Source organism: Falco punctatus, assembly GCF_963210335.1.
Source record: "Falco punctatus genome assembly, chromosome: 8".
Classification (NCBI taxonomy): Eukaryota; Metazoa; Chordata; class Aves; order Falconiformes; family Falconidae; genus Falco; species Falco punctatus.
The window spans coordinates 53,224,772-53,238,969 of NC_137588.1; the positions used below are offsets into that span (position 1 = coordinate 53,224,772).

Here is a 14,198-nt window from a genome sequence, read left to right on the forward strand (position 1 = left end):
GGTTCAGCCCAGGGAGGGGACGGGTTGTCCAGGAGGTTGCTGCCCTGCCAGCTGCAGTAAAGGAGAAACAAGGAAGCAGGCTGTGCTTTTTGCACCACTACACACGCACACTCTCAGATGCACACACTCACATCTCGCTCCACCCCAGGCACCCTGCAGCAATGAACACCGTGGCCTGGCCATCACAAACCAGGTAAACGTAGGAACCACCATGTGCTCAGCCCCGCTCCCCGTTCTGCGATGGGGAGCGCAGGGTTGGCAGGCCAGCTCTGCCTGGTGGAGCTGAGGACAAGACATGGGAAAGCAGCTGCTAGCACAGCCCTGGGGGACGCTCAGCGTCTGCAGGAGAGCAGGGACTGGAGTGGCAGTGCCTAAACCTGCTGGCAGTGTGCCCAGACCTGGAGGAGAAAGGCAGCTGGTGTCCTCCAAGGAGCAAGAGCCACCATCGAGGTACCTGGCCAGGAATACAAAGGACTTCCCTGGGGCTGCTGGCAGCAGACTGGGGGGAAATTAAAAAAACCCTGCTTGTTTCACTGCTTGTTTCAGTCCCTGCACACACAGAGATCCAGTAGCCCTGCGGCAGGACGAGCCTTGAGCAGCCCGTCCCGCGGGTCTGCCTGCAGCCACGGGGGCACGGGGCCAAGCCCGGGCTAGGCTGGACGTGTGAAGGGAGCGGCACAGAGCGCAGCCCTGCCCACGCTGCCCCACAGCAGGGACATCCCCCTCCCTCCGCTGCAGTTAAGCCTTGGTGCACAGCACAAAGCTGGGACAGCACGTGTGGCATGTCCCCAGGACACACCGGTGCTCTTCCCTGGGCCCTGAGCCCTCCCACGCTGCCTCCGACCCCCAAACCCCTCACTGTGCTGGGCACCCCGTGCCCGTGGGTACCGAGCTCATCCCCGTGCCGTGCCCTGGGAGCCCAGCAGTGTCCCCAGGATCCCGCATGGAGCTGGCATCTCCTGTCCCCTGCCACCCTCCATCCCCTGTCCCCTCCACATGGCCATGCAGCCCCTGCTCTCAGTGGGCTGGCTTTGAGTGAAGCACAACTAACTGCTGCCATTAAACAAACCCTATAATTAGAAACCAGGTTTCTTAAATGAAGTGAAAAATGTAACGTTAGCCTCTGTTTGTTCGCTGGATGCTGCTCTCTTGTTCCATGACCCAGAGGGGTCATGCCCTGTGGTTTCTGAGAAGCCTTAATAAGGTAATGTTTAGGAGGTTACTATCTTTACAACTCTTGTCTTATTACAACTCCATAAGAAAAACATTTGGGGCAAAGCAGGATTCCTTGGCGCGAGTTTTTGTTACTCCTTCATTAAGATGCTGCCCAGTGATCCCTCCTCGTGGCAGAGTCAGTTTCAGTATCCACAAAAGCGATTTTTTTCCCACCTCCTGTCAACCTCCAGCCCCCTTGGCTGGGTGTGAAGGGCCCAGCTTGTCCCACGTGGCTGGGACAGCCCTGCTCCCAGCCCATGGGATGCCATGGGGCTCTGATGGAGGGGGAGCCCCCAGGCTGGCTTTTCGGGGCTGCTCCCACCTTCCCGGGAATAAGAGAGCCCAGGGAGCAGTAAGAGAAACCCCTCTCCCACAAGCCCCGCTAACATCCAAACACATCACATTTACAGCTTTTTTTTTTTGTCTGCTGCCTGACATCAAAGGGGTTGCTGGGGGGCAGGCGGGTGTCCCTCAGCCTGCATGTTGTTACACCCGAGAGCAGGCAGCCCCTGCCTCCCTGGCCCCACGACGTGCCGCCTCCATTGCAGGGGCATGATTAATGGGTGAGCGGGGCTGGAGCAGCTCTGAAGGTGACCTTCAGGACCGGCCCGTGCTGCTTTGGTAAACCCCTTCCCTGTACCGACCGACTGCTAAAACAGCAGCACGTAGGGCCAGGGGATGGGGACCAAGGCAAGAGACTTTCTGGCCTGACTTCAAACCACCGGTTCCCACCCGGAGATGACTCCCCGGGAGTTCAGGGGCTCTTTTCATGTGCTGCAGTGGCCCCGTGCCCAGGGCTGCAGGGAGGAGAGGTTTGACTTCAGCATGACCCACCAGGGCAGACGTCAGTGCCACCGCTGAGCTTTCAATTTACCTCCGCCTTGCCCTGGGAAGCTGGGAACTTGGATGCCCCCTCACACGCAAAAACCACCCTAAGCCCTAAAAATAAGAGACTTTCTCCTCACAGACCCAGAGGACATCACTGGCCTAGAAGCACATCCCTGCGAGCTCCTTCCAGCCCTGTGGCCCTGCAGGAAGAGCAGCAGGAATGGCTCTGGGTTGCTCCGTGTACCCCACACGGGGCTGGAGAGCCAGCCTATCCTATGGCCAGGAGCTGGGATGCAGAAGGCATCCTGGCAGGACCATGTCGCACCTTTGCAATCTGGCATGAAATGCAGTCACCCCTCCAAAGCGCTCAGGGGTTGGTGTCCAACCCCCATGTTGGCTGCCTTAGGGGGGCCAGGGAAGCAACCCAAGTTATTTGGAAGGCCAGCACTGCCAGCCCATGCTCTGTGCTCGTGGGCAGTGGGGCACAACCAGTACAGGCAGGAGCCAAACGTCTGGGGAAGGCAGGAGGGCAAGCACAGGGGACATGGAGGGACTAGGGCCCCATCGGGCTTGCCAAGCTGATAGGACCTGTGCCTGGGTGGTGCCTCAGCTGTCCCTGCAGCCTCCCTGCCTGGAGAACGTGGCTCTCCCCTGCTCTGACCTATGGGGAGCTGGGGCAGCTGCCCCATGCAGAGCACCCAGAGGGGTCCCACTGGAACCAGGTTCTGTCCCTGCTGTGGCCTCGAACTGGCCCCTCCAGTCCCCCCCCCACTGCTGCCACAGGGTGAGCCAGACGTGGTGCAGGCAGCAGGAGCAGGGAGCTGTGGGGCTGCTGCCTGCACCGCACCGGGCGCTGTGCCGGGCAGGGGCGGAAGGAAGCGTGTGTTTCCAGCACAGGGAGCAGGAGAGTAGGCTTTTTCCATCAGGTGCTCTGTCTCCAGGAGCAGAAAGCAAAAGAAAACAAAAGGCAGGAGAGGAGCGGGGCAGGAGGAACCTGCACGTCTGGATCATGTAACCAGTGACGTGCTGTAAACGCTGGGCGGCTGATGAATGTGCCGAAGGGGCCGCAGCAGGATGTGCTGGACACGCACCCTCCCTCCCACCCCACTGTCCCAGCGCTGCCAGCAGCTGCTCTCCCAATGCCTTTGGCTCTTCGTGAGCCTCCTGCCTGGGGGCGGGCAGGCTGGGGTGCTGCTGGTCCGGCGGCCCCCAGCCCCAAAGGACAACCCTGCACAGCTCTGCCTCCCGACGCCAAGGCCTGGCTGTTATCTCACGCATGTGATCCAAAGGGCATGATCTGCAGACAGCCCGGAGCATCACCCAGCTCCCCGCCTGAGGAGGCAGAAGGGCCGCCGAGACAGCTGGATTAGGGCTATATAAATAATTCTGTCCTTTGATGCAGAACCCAGGCGCAGCGAAACCCCAGGCTGCCGATAGCTCATCCAGTCCCTTGTGTGGCTGCCATGGTCACCTCGCCTGCCTGTGGCACCCCAGCACCTCAGGGTGGCTCTGTGGCTGCGGCATCCACATCAGGCAATGCCCCTTCCCCCCACGGGAAAAGCCTTCCTGCCAGGGTGGGACTGTGGGGACAGCATCGGCGTCTTGGGGGTGCAGGAGGGGACGGTCCCTGTCCCAGGGCAGCTGCCCAGGGAAGGGCACCCACCCCGCTCAATGCCAGCCATGAATTCCGGCCCGCCCTCGCCAGCTGGGCTGTGGCTCTGTTTATGCAAGGGCAGGAGCCGGCAGAATTAAGCACTTTTTGTTTTTCCCTTTTTTGAGAACGGGGAGTTTTAATTCCCACCAAACAATGTTCTTTTTCCCGCAAGCTTAAAATAAGCCTTTTTGGCCTGGGCGTCTCTGGAGCTGCTCACGCGCTGAGCGGGCCTTTGTGCAAATATGGATGTGAGCATCGTGCTGCCAGCACGGCCGGGCGCTACCTGCCCGGGGGCGGCGGGGGGGCACGGGGGGCCCTGGCCCCTGCCCTCCTCCCCACTGCAGTGCTGGGCTGGCTCTGGCCAGGCCAGCTCACCAGAGCACACTGACACTTGATGAGTGGAAAATGTTGCTCACGCAGAGATAGGAGGTGCTGCGGCTGTGCTGGAGCCTCCCAGCAGCCCCCCCCCCCCAGCCCACGGGTGGGTGTGTGCTCAGGTGGGCTGGGGCATCACAAGCCCCATAGGGGATCCGGGCTCAGGATCAGCCTGATGCCCAGAGAAGTGGCCATGCCCTGCAGCCTGGCAGCAGCAGTGATGCTGCCCATCACCCACAGCGGGTGCTGGGGACCGCAGACCCCACGCCAGCAGCTCCTGCCCTGGTGGGATATTCCTGCTTGTGAAAAAAGGCAAAAACCTCTTTTCTGTCAACATGGTAACTGTGGTCTGATTCCCCCCATTTCTTTACCTGCTGCCACATGCTTCGCCACATGCTCCCTGGCCAGTGCATCCCTCCCATCAAGCACGGCGTGGCCACCCTGCATCCTCTATCCTGGCAGCTTAGGCACAGCTGGGGGCCGGCAGTGGGTTCCATGGGTTACCCTGGGAAATACATGCCCAGCTTTACTCAGGACAGGTAGAACCTATCTTCACAGCCCCTCCTGCCCTGTCTGGGGGCCTGTTCCCACTCTCCAGGCTCTGCTTTCCGCCCAGTTTTCCCGTGGCAGTGGGGAAATGTGGTGGGGAGGTAGCAAGGATGAACATGTACAACAAAACCTGAAAGCACATCCCCGCTCCTCTCCAGGTAACCCACTGCCAGGGGACGATGGTGGGGGTTCCCAGCCTTTCCTGGCCACCCGCTCCCTCGCCTCCCCCACAGGGCTGACCCCAGCACACCCCACTCCCACCAGGGCCACACCACAGCCAGCACAGGCACACGGAGCCCACTAGTGCCCTGTCCCAGCCGGGAGGCAGGGGCTGGCTGTGACCCAGCCGCCTGCGCACCCTGGTCCCTTCCCACATGCGAAGCCGGTGGGGAAAAGCTGCCCGCCCCTGCCTCCCCCAGCTTATCAAATTTGGCCATGTCTGAAAAGCCCTGGTTTCCTTTTCACCAAAAAAGATCAAAACTGGGTAATTGGCTGCCGGCGCAGATGCCTCTGAGCCTCTCTCATGTGTAAACAGCATTGCCGAGCGCTGACACAACACAGGCGGCCACGGCGCACACAGGCTGCCAGCACCCGCTGGGTGCCCCGGGCCTGCTCACTGGCCCTTCCTGGGGCATCACGGAGCAGGGGGTGAAATCACTGGGGTGCAGGCAGGGGCTGTCTCGGCACCCCAGAAAAGGCTGGTGGTAGAGGGCCAAGTGCTGCCGCAATGCCCAGTGCAGCAAAAGCAGGTGGCTGCAGCACCCCTGCTATGGCCAGGTCCCTTCTGCCAAGCCCCCGAGGTGACAACAAAAGGGACATGCTGTGCTCTTGTGCGTGGCATCAGACCTCACCCCAGGGGATGGCAAAAGCCCCGAAATGCTGTGCTGGGGCTGCCCTAGGCTGTTAATGTGGGCTGGGGCTCCCCCGCGGGTGGGAGCAGCCAGGCTGTGCTCCCTGCTGCATCCTGGGCTGGGGGGCTGGGAGGAGGCAAGGGGCTGTGTCGGCTGGGGGCACAGTGAATTTTACCCCGTTTGCGGGGTTTTCTAGAGGCCCAGTTCGTGGACTGGGAAAAGGAGGTAGAAATTTCCCACCTCCCTACAAAGTACAAGGGCCTTCGGCTGCTGGGGACGTACAGAGAGGCAGAGGGAAGCTCAGCATCGAGTGCTGCCACAAAAGCTGGGGAGGGATCGGGGAGGGGAGGGGGAGGCTGAAAACACCAAAGAGGTGGAGCAGCCCCCCAGATCTGCCTGGCCTCGGGGAGCAGCAGCCCCCAACGACGTAAAGGGCCCCTCGAAAGGAGCAGGGCAGACCGTGGTGCCCGGGGGGAGCGGCACCGGGCACCCCCACTCCGCGGGTGGCTGGGGCGGGGGGGGGGGGGGGGGGGGGGCGGGGAGGAGGGATGGGGGGATGGATGGAGGGGAGGAGGGACAGGGGGGATGCCGGGAGGGATGGATGGAGGGGAGGAGGGATGGAGGGATGCCGGGAGGGATGGATGGAGATGGAGGGGAGGAGGGATGGAGGGATGCTGGGAGGGATGGAAGGATGCCGGGAGGGATGGATGGAGGGGAGGAGGGATGGAGGGATGCTGGGAGGGATGGAAGGATGCCGGGAGGGAGGTTTGCGGAGCGGGGGTGGAGAGGGGAAGGACGGAGCGCTGGCGGTGCGGTTGAGTGGAGGACAGCACCATCGTGTGGCACAGCGGCTGCCTGGCCACGGGGACAGGGACAGCCCAGGGCTGGGGGACCTGCACTGCCGGGCTGCTGCGGCCCCGGCCCACGCCCAGCCCCCTCCCGGGAGAGGTCCCTTCTCCCCGGCCCCCGGGACGGGGCATCACAGCCGGCACCCCCGTGCCTCAGTTTCCCGCACCGCTGGGAAGCAGCAGGGCATGGCTGGGGGCAGCACCCCACCAGTAAGCCCCGCAACCCTGCAGCTCTGGGGCTCAGCCCCTAGGCCAGCTGTGAGCAGAGCTGGTGTGTCCCCACTGCCAGGGGTTGGGGACAGGTTTAAGGACAGCAGGAGGGGAAGGGTTTGTGGACAGACAGACCAGCAGTGCAGGAAGTGATGGGTGCCATCGACTCACCACTGGGCAGAAGGGTCTGGTGGCTCCTGGGGACAGCAGAGCTAGTGGTGGCACACAGATGACGGCAGGTTCTCAGCTGTCCCCACAGGGACAACAGGACAGCCCCAGGCTACTCGCACACCTTGCTGGCAGCGCCCGACACAGCCCACCCCTAGTCGTTCTGCACACCCCTGCTCCCCCAGCCCAGCAGCCACATCCTTCCTGACCCAGGCAGGGCTGTGACCAAGCTGGTGGCACCGCCAGAGCCCAAACCCCCTCCCCAGGGAAGGCTATTGCCCAGCAAGCCCCTCTGGGCTGCCCAGTCCAGGGGGAAACCCACCACAGCCACTGCCAGAGCTACAGGTGGAGCCAGTGCCCGGGGAGGCGGCGGGTGGCCGAGTCCCAGACCACGCTGGCCCCCTGCCCTGCCAGCGCCGAGGCTCCCTGGCACCTCGGGGACCAGACACACCTCCGGCCGAGTGGAGCCGGGGCTGGGGCTTTCCCTTTTTAGCTCCCTGGCTCGTTGGTGCCAGCCACACTGCAGGACGGCAGCCGGCAGCTGCTCTGTGGAGATGGAGCGGGCTCCAAACCTGGTAGGTGACTGCACGGCGGCTCAGGGCTCGCTCCTCATTTTCTTTCTTTAATATAATTACTTGCATGCTTGTTTACGGGTGGCTACCTGGGTTTGTTTGCTGTGGAGATGCATGTTGTGTCCTGCCAGGCCCATCGCTCCCACGCCTGGCACGGTGAGGATGCAACAGCCTCGGAGAGCAAAGCCACGACAGTCGGATCGGAGAGTCCGGCACTGGAGGGGGAAAACAGCCCTGGCCGAGCAGTCCCTGCCGCTGGGCACGGCACACCATGGGAAGGGCTGCGGGACGGCAGGCAGGGCTGTGGGATGGCGGGCAGGGTGCGGGGCTGCCTGCAGCCGGCTGCAGGGACACAAATAGCAGGGAACAGCACTACAGAAAGCAACTTTGTTCACTGCTGGGCAGCCTGCCGGGTGTCAGCACATGCGAGCTCAGCCCTGCGGGGCCAGAGGGAAAAGGAAAGGAAAAAGCATCTTTTCTCTCTTACCGTCCTTGGAGCACAGAGGGAGGGAGAGGAGGGTTCGGATAAAGATCCCATTCTTGACTGTCTCATCTCTAAAGCGCCTTTTAAACCAGAGGCTGCCCAGGTACAGCCTGAGCTGAGGGTGTGCCCACCCCTCCCAGCACACTGTGCCTGGGGGTGGGTAGGGAAGACACCGGGCACGGCCCCAGCAGCATGGGCAGGGGCGCTTTGGGCAACGCAAATTGCCAGCTGCGACCAGGGGAAGGGGCTTTGCAGCCACACACATCAGCTAGGGCTTGGGCTAGGGGCTCACCACAACCATGTGCCCACCGTCCCCGCTAACTGCCCTTGTGCTCCCACGGGTCTCGCTTGCAGGCCAGTGTTGCCCTTTGGGTGTTGCATGTGCCATCTCAAAGACAATGCTGTCCTGTTGTCACCTGGTGACCCATGGGAGGTGGGAGAGCTCCCCTTCCACGCCAGCCCCGTGGGCCAGATAGTCATGTACCATTCTCCTTCCTCCTCAGCTTCTCCTCTGCATCTTCACCATCGTCCTGGTCCCTGAAGCAAAGGACCAAAGCAAGGCAGCAAAGGGCAGGAGAAGGGGCCTGGCACGGCCCCCCACGGCCACCCCTGCCCTCGCTTGGGCCCCAGACGACCCCTATACCACCATGGCAGACTATGAGCGCAGCATCCAGGACATGGTACGCCAGCTGAGGAACAGCTCTGAGCCAGGTGACACCAAGTGCCAGGTCAACTTGAGGCTTTGGAGGTCCAACCGGAGGAGCTTGTCCCCCTGGACCTACAGGTGAGTTTGGGGCAGGGACCTTGGGGACGTGCATGGTGGCTCTGTGCCAGCAAGCACCATGGTGGCCGCGGTTCCAGCATCATGGGGCTGCAGAGGCTACTTGGGAGTGCAATGCAATGCAATGCAGTACCCCATTTCACTCTGCAAAGGCATTGCCCTGCCCATCCTCAGCTGCCCACTGCTCCCCATCTCGCTGTCTCTCCAGCCTTGTCTTACCTTCTCTCTCCTCCAGCATAAACCATGATGCAACACGGATCCCAGCAGATATCCCTGAAGCCCGATGCCTCTGCACTGGCTGCATCAACCCCTTCACGATGCAGGAGGACCGCACCATGGCCAGCATTCCCATCTACAGCCGGCTGCCTGTCCGCCGGCTGCTCTGCCAGGCGCCAGGTGAAGCGGGGCACAAGCCCTCCGGGAAGAAGAATTGTCCCAAGAAGTACCAGATGGTCATGGAGACCATTGCCGTGGGCTGCACCTGCATCTTCTAAGGCTGCAAGGCTAACCCCTGCAGCTGCTCACAGGCATCTAACCAGCTTGCTCTTGCTTCCCGAGCTTGCCCAGCCCCCTGGGAGAGGGCCACCTGGAGCATCAGGGTGAGAAGAGCCCCTAACAAGATGATGGCCACCCCCAAGAGCTCCCCGAAAATGCCCCTGCAGACTCCTATCCACAGCTTCAGCCCAAGCAGCCACTCCGGGGACACCCAGTGTGGGGGCAGCCCCTGCAAGTCACCCAGCTACGTGGTGCCATAGCTGGCCTCGCAGTGAGGCACCACCCTGAGCCCCCTCACCTCCAGGGAGGAGCTCAGCAGGGTGGGCTGGGGGAGAGAGTCAGGCTGGGCAGGATCAAGCCTCCTCCCTCCCCGAAGTCCCCATTTGTCCATGTTCACTTCATCGGTGCAACAGCCCTGGGAGCCCCTGGTCCTTCCCAGTCCTCCCCAGCCTAGCTACAAGATCCTCTGCAGCAGGTCAGGCAGCCCAGCGAATGGGCCAAGTGGTGGTTTGGGCAACTTCTGAGGTCTTCAATAAAGTGCATTGCTGGCCGCCGTCTGAGCCGCCCCCTGCCTTGGCTCATCATGCTGCCCCTCCGGCCCTGGTTGCCCCGGGGTGGGTGCTGCCCAGCCTTCTCCCAGCAAGTCTCTTCTGCCCCCCAAAACACAGCCAAGTCCCAGGCTCAGGGAGCTCCAGACACCCCTGGAAACAGAGAGCACCTGGCAACAGGCACTTCTCCTGCAAGCCAGGACCTGCAAGAGCCCACCCCGCACACCCATCCCTGGGGTGCTGGGCCAGCGAGCAGGACTAGGCTCCATGAACGCACGGCACGGGAGAGGCCATGGGACCTCCCGCCCCAGCTGGGGCCAGCCCTACCACCGAGTTTCCCAGGGGCAAAGCCAGGAAGGCAGGAGAGGCTGTGGCAGGAGCCAGGCAGCTCGCTGGGGGGAAACCACTGCTACTAACGCCAGCCAGTCTCGTCCCTGAAAGCCCCCCGAGGTCCCTCCCAAAGACAGATGCACAGTGACCCTTTTTCACAGGAAAAGGCACAGGCTCCTTTCCAGTAGAGCCTGGGGAAGGGGAACAGGGAAACTGAGGCACGTGGCTCAGACACACAGCAACACTGGGCAGGGACTATATTCCTGAAAGCAACACACACTCAAGTAATCCAGGACACAGCCTGTCTCTTCTCCCCCAGCCCCAAACACCCTGGTGTCCCCAAGGCAATAAATACTCCCCAAGCTACTACACACAGAAGCTCCTGGCCCACCGCCTCCCCTGGGTGTCACAGCTCGGTCTTCACCTTGTGCATCAAGTCCTTCTGGTCAATTTTCTCCAGCTCCTGATGCCAGCGGTTGTAAGCCAGCAGGGCCACGTTTTTGGCCGCCACCGCTATCATCTCCATGGAGCTAGCCACCCACTCCACGCCGCTGAGGTAGAAAAGGTTTTCATGGAGCACGATGGGTGGGAGGGACTTGGCAGCATCATAGCGGGGATACGTTTGCCACTCTGTCACCTGCACTGAGTAGTAGGACCTGAAGAGGGTCTTCAGCTGCTGCTTATCCAGCGGCTGCTGGGAGAGGACACGCCACACCGCAGCCTCCTGGGGCTGCTTGCGACGGAAAGCCGCAGAGATGTTGACAGGACAGATGTTGTCCATGGCATTGAAGAAGAGCTCAGGGGTGTCAGTGGTGAGGATGCTGGCAAAGGGGAAGAGCTTGGGGTCAGGGAAGCCAAAGTAGGAGGAGTTGAGGTAGCCATGCACCACAGAGGTGACGGAAGGCTGGAAGGCTCCAGGGAAGTCGGGGATGGGCGGCTCGAAGTTCTCAAAGGTAAAGTTGGTCCTGCTGGGGTGCAGGGGAGTTGTCACAACCACCATGTCGTAGAAAGCTGAGCCCTGGCCTTCACTGCCCTCATAGTGTACCTGGTACAGGGCTCTCCCCTCTGAAAAAAGATGGTGGACAGTTAGGAGTGGCCCTAAGCCCCAGGTGGTATTGCCCTGGCCCCCTTTTTTCTAGCATGGCCTCCATCCCCTAGTTTTCCAGTACACACCAGTGCTGGACCATAGCATCTGATCATTATGTATGAGTCACTGATGCTTTAGGGCAGTGGAAATATTTTATCAAGTCTGTGGGAGAAAGTTTCGAGAGAAGCCCAGGCCAGCGGGGCAAGGAGGAATGGGGCAGCACAGCCCACCCCCCAGACCTCAACTATCCAGACCTTCTGCTGTACTGGATGGAGGAGCCAGCCTGCAACAAGGATGGTGCCATAGAAGAGACCTGAGGGACCTCAGAAGGGAGAGAGGGGAACCTCAGTGCTGAGGTCTGTACTGCAGTCCTGTACCAGATCAGACAAGAGGAGGAGCTGGACAGACCCCTGGGCCCTCACCCAAATGCTTTACCGTGACCAGGATGCTCTCCAGCCTGCCAACACTGCCCCTCTGCCCCAGCACTGCCATGCTGCCACCACCAACCTCCCACCTTGGTGCACTCAGACCCACGCCCAGGCCAGTGGCACCCAGGGCAGACTCCGTGCCCAGACTCACCTGAGCTATGCAGAGAGATGCCTGTCACCCTGGCTGGGATGACGTTGGCTTTGGTCAGCTTCAGCAGACCTGAACACACCAGCTTGTTGCCTCCTTCCACCTCCCAGGTGCTGCCCTGGGCGCCTGCCAGCGACATGGCTCCTGGGGAGAGGAAGAGGAGGATGGCTCAATAGTCTGCCCACAGAGGGGATGCTAAGGAGAGTCACATGAGGAGGAGGAAGAGAGGGGGTCCGCAGTTTCACCTGCAAAGGCAGGCACCAGCACCGACTGCCCATAGCTGGAGCGCAGGACGGCCGCGATGACGTCGTCCACGAAGCGCTGTGTGACACCCACCTCCAACAAGGACTCGGCCACTGAACGCTGCGTCATGTTGACAAAGGCATCACCTCCCAGGGAGCGCAGCAGCTCCTCCAGGCTGGAGAAGGCGTAGCCATGTGCCTGGTACTTGTAGATCCTGGAACAGACAGGAGCACAGGGCACGTGGTGATGCCACGATGCCAGGGAAGACCCTCCATGTCCCCCCAGCCCTGTGGGCTCTCCTACCTCATGAACTTCTCCATCACCTCCTCCACCCACATCTGCAGGCGCAGGAAACTGATGCCATAGTGCCACCAGAGCCGGAAGAGGTTCAGCAGGTACCAGTCGGTCTCCTCCAGGACAAAGTGCTCCCCGCTGAATATGGCACTCTTCCCCGCCACCTCGCGCCGGTGCTTGAGGCCTGCGGGCAGCAGGGGGGCCCCAGCCCCACCGGGCTCACACACCTCCCTGGGGCTGGCCAGCTGCTGGCGCAGGCCAGCACCAAACACTGCCGCAGCGGGGATGTGGGCAAAGATGCTCTTGGAGGAGCATCAGGGAGCGTGAGACTCCGGGGCACTGGGACCCCAGCCAGATCCTGCATGTTGGGGCACCCCATGGAGTTGCTGCTGCCTACTGGGACAAACTGGTTGGAGTCTGTGAACAAAGCCCACGCTAACTCCACCGGGACCCCTTGCCCTGGTGCTCTACTGGACCACCCCGTCCCTTTTTCTTCTAGGGCACAACAGGGCTGGGGGCACAGGGACACAGCAAGGGGGTCTCCGCATGCCAGAGGTGCCGAGGCAGACTGGAAGCAGCCCCCCCCCCCCCCGTGCCTAGGGCACAGCCCGGGGGCACCCCAGCCCCCCAGCTGCGGGAGGGGGGCCGTGCACGTGCTGCGGTGCCCACACTCACCCAGGATCTTGACGAAGTCCTGCATGTGGAGGCTGAGGGCATGGATGGAGGCTCCCCTGCTCTCGTACTGCTGCTTGTTGACGGTGACGGTGGCCAGCCGCCCACCCACGCCCGCCGCCTCGTACACGTCCAGCTGCACCTGCGGCCCGAAGTGCTGCTGCAGGAAGTAAGCGACGGCCGAGCCACCCAGCCCGGCGCCCACCACGGCTGCGGCGGCGAGGGGCGCCGGGTCAGCAGCGTGTCCCGAGAGCGCAGGGGGCCGCGCTGCCCCCCACCCCCCACCCCTCCGCCCTCCCGGGTCGCCCGGCTGCAGCGCAGCACGCCCCGCTCCTCCGCGGAGGGGTGCCGAGCTCCCCGCTCCCACCCCCGGAGGCAGGCGGGCAGAGGGCCGGGCGCTGCCGGCACCCGGCACGGGCGCCCCCTCCCCTCCCCCGCACGCCCCCCTTCCCCCCCGGTCCTACCGATGCTGCGCGGCGGGGCGCGGGCGGCGGCGGGCGCGGCCAGGAGGGCGGCCAGGGCCGGCAGCAGCAGCGCGGCGGACGGCGGGGCCATGGCGCGGGCGGCGGCGCGGAGAGCGGGTCCCGGCAGCGCCCGCCCCGGCCCGGCCCCCACCGCAGGCCCGGCCCCCGCGCCCGCCGCTGCCGCCCCGCCCCGCTCCCGGCCGGCGGAGCCCGGCCTGCCCCGGCCTCGCCCCGGAACGGGCCCGCGGGCTCCACTCCCGCAGCGCCGGGGGATGCTCGCAGCCCTGCTCCGCCGCCGGGCAGCGCCAGGCCGGCCGGGGACACAGCAGCGCGGGTGTCCTGGCTCATCTGCCAGCACTCAGCCTCAGGGAACGACGCCGAGGGCCAGAGGAGACCCTCCACATCCAAAAGCGCTGGGTGCGGCACACGGACAGCCCCGGGCGCAGCCAGGGCGGCCACCCTCAGTGCCCTGGGCCCCTCGCCCACCAGGACACCCGGCAACACCCCACTGGGGAGCAGCTGGATGGCGAACCGAGGGCCCAAACCCAGCCCCCCCCCCCCCCCCTCCTGCCGCAGGCTGCTGCCAGAGCACCTTTTCCATGTGCTTTGTCTGTACGTGGTGCTCGGGACCCGGCTGAGGGGAGCAGGCTGCATCCTGCTCGGCTTATGCGTCAGCAAGGGCATTTCAAGCTTCTGCTTGTACTTTCTGCCCTGGGCAAAACAAGGTGCCCTGGCAGCAAGCAGCTTGTGCTATGGGGATCCCACCTGGGAGCCTGCTGCTACTCGGATTACAAAGGATAGCAAAGACTGAGCAAAAAGCTCTAGAAGAGCTAGGGCATGTAATTACAGACCTAGAGCCTGCTGTAGCCCAGGGCTGGCTCTGTACCAAGTGACAAAATTTAGTTTGAGAACCCGTCATCTGAACTTTGTCTCAGGAGAAACAGAAGCACAGGC

At 62.9% G+C, this 14,198-nt stretch overlaps 2 protein-coding genes across 2 annotated transcripts; one reads left to right on the plus strand and one right to left on the minus strand.

Annotated features, from left to right (window-relative positions):
- The first annotated feature begins 6,167 nt into the window (after positions 1-6,167).
- On the plus strand, positions 6,168-10,043 carry IL17B (interleukin 17B). The gene is made up of 2 exons (XM_080398044.1): positions 6,168-8,538; positions 8,771-10,043. Exons 1-2 carry the CDS (start codon positions 8,402-8,404, stop codon positions 9,027-9,029), a joined length of 396 nt encoding a protein of 131 aa, XP_080254170.1. The 5' UTR covers positions 6,168-8,401; the 3' UTR covers positions 9,030-10,043.
- Positions 10,044-10,148: 105 nt separating this feature from the next.
- PCYOX1L (prenylcysteine oxidase 1 like) lies at positions 10,149-13,756 on the minus strand. The gene is made up of 6 exons (XM_080398042.1): positions 13,245-13,756; positions 12,784-12,990; positions 12,118-12,292; positions 11,817-12,028; positions 11,575-11,715; positions 10,149-10,973 (listed from the first exon to the last, which is right to left on the minus strand). The coding sequence occupies exons 1-6, from the start codon at positions 13,333-13,335 to the stop codon at positions 10,315-10,317; spliced, it is 1,485 nt and encodes a 494-aa protein (XP_080254168.1). The 5' UTR covers positions 13,336-13,756; the 3' UTR covers positions 10,149-10,314.
- Positions 13,757-14,198: the final 442 nt, after the last annotated feature.

What these genes read in the sequence shown, in the direction of transcription:
- PCYOX1L (XM_080398042.1), bottom strand. Translation starts at nt 13,335, where the DNA reads ATGGCCCCGCCGTCCGCCGCGCTGCTGCTGCCGGCCCTGGCCGCCCTC. An exon ending in CGCCCCGCCGCGCAGCATCG is followed by an intron (nt 12,991 to 13,244) that starts GTAGGACCGGGG and finishes TCGCCGCCGCAG; the next exon opens with CCGTGGTGGGCGCCGGGCTG. An exon ending in GCTGGTGCCTGCCTTTGCAG is followed by an intron (nt 11,716 to 11,816) that starts GTGAAACTGCGG and finishes TCCTCTCCCCAG; the next exon opens with GAGCCATGTCGCTGGCAGGC.
- IL17B (XM_080398044.1), top strand. Translation starts at nt 8,402, where the DNA reads ATGGCAGACTATGAGCGCAGCATCCAGGACATGGTACGCCAGCTGAGG. An exon ending in TTGTCCCCCTGGACCTACAG is followed by an intron (nt 8,539 to 8,770) that starts GTGAGTTTGGGG and finishes TCTCTCCTCCAG; the next exon opens with CATAAACCATGATGCAACAC.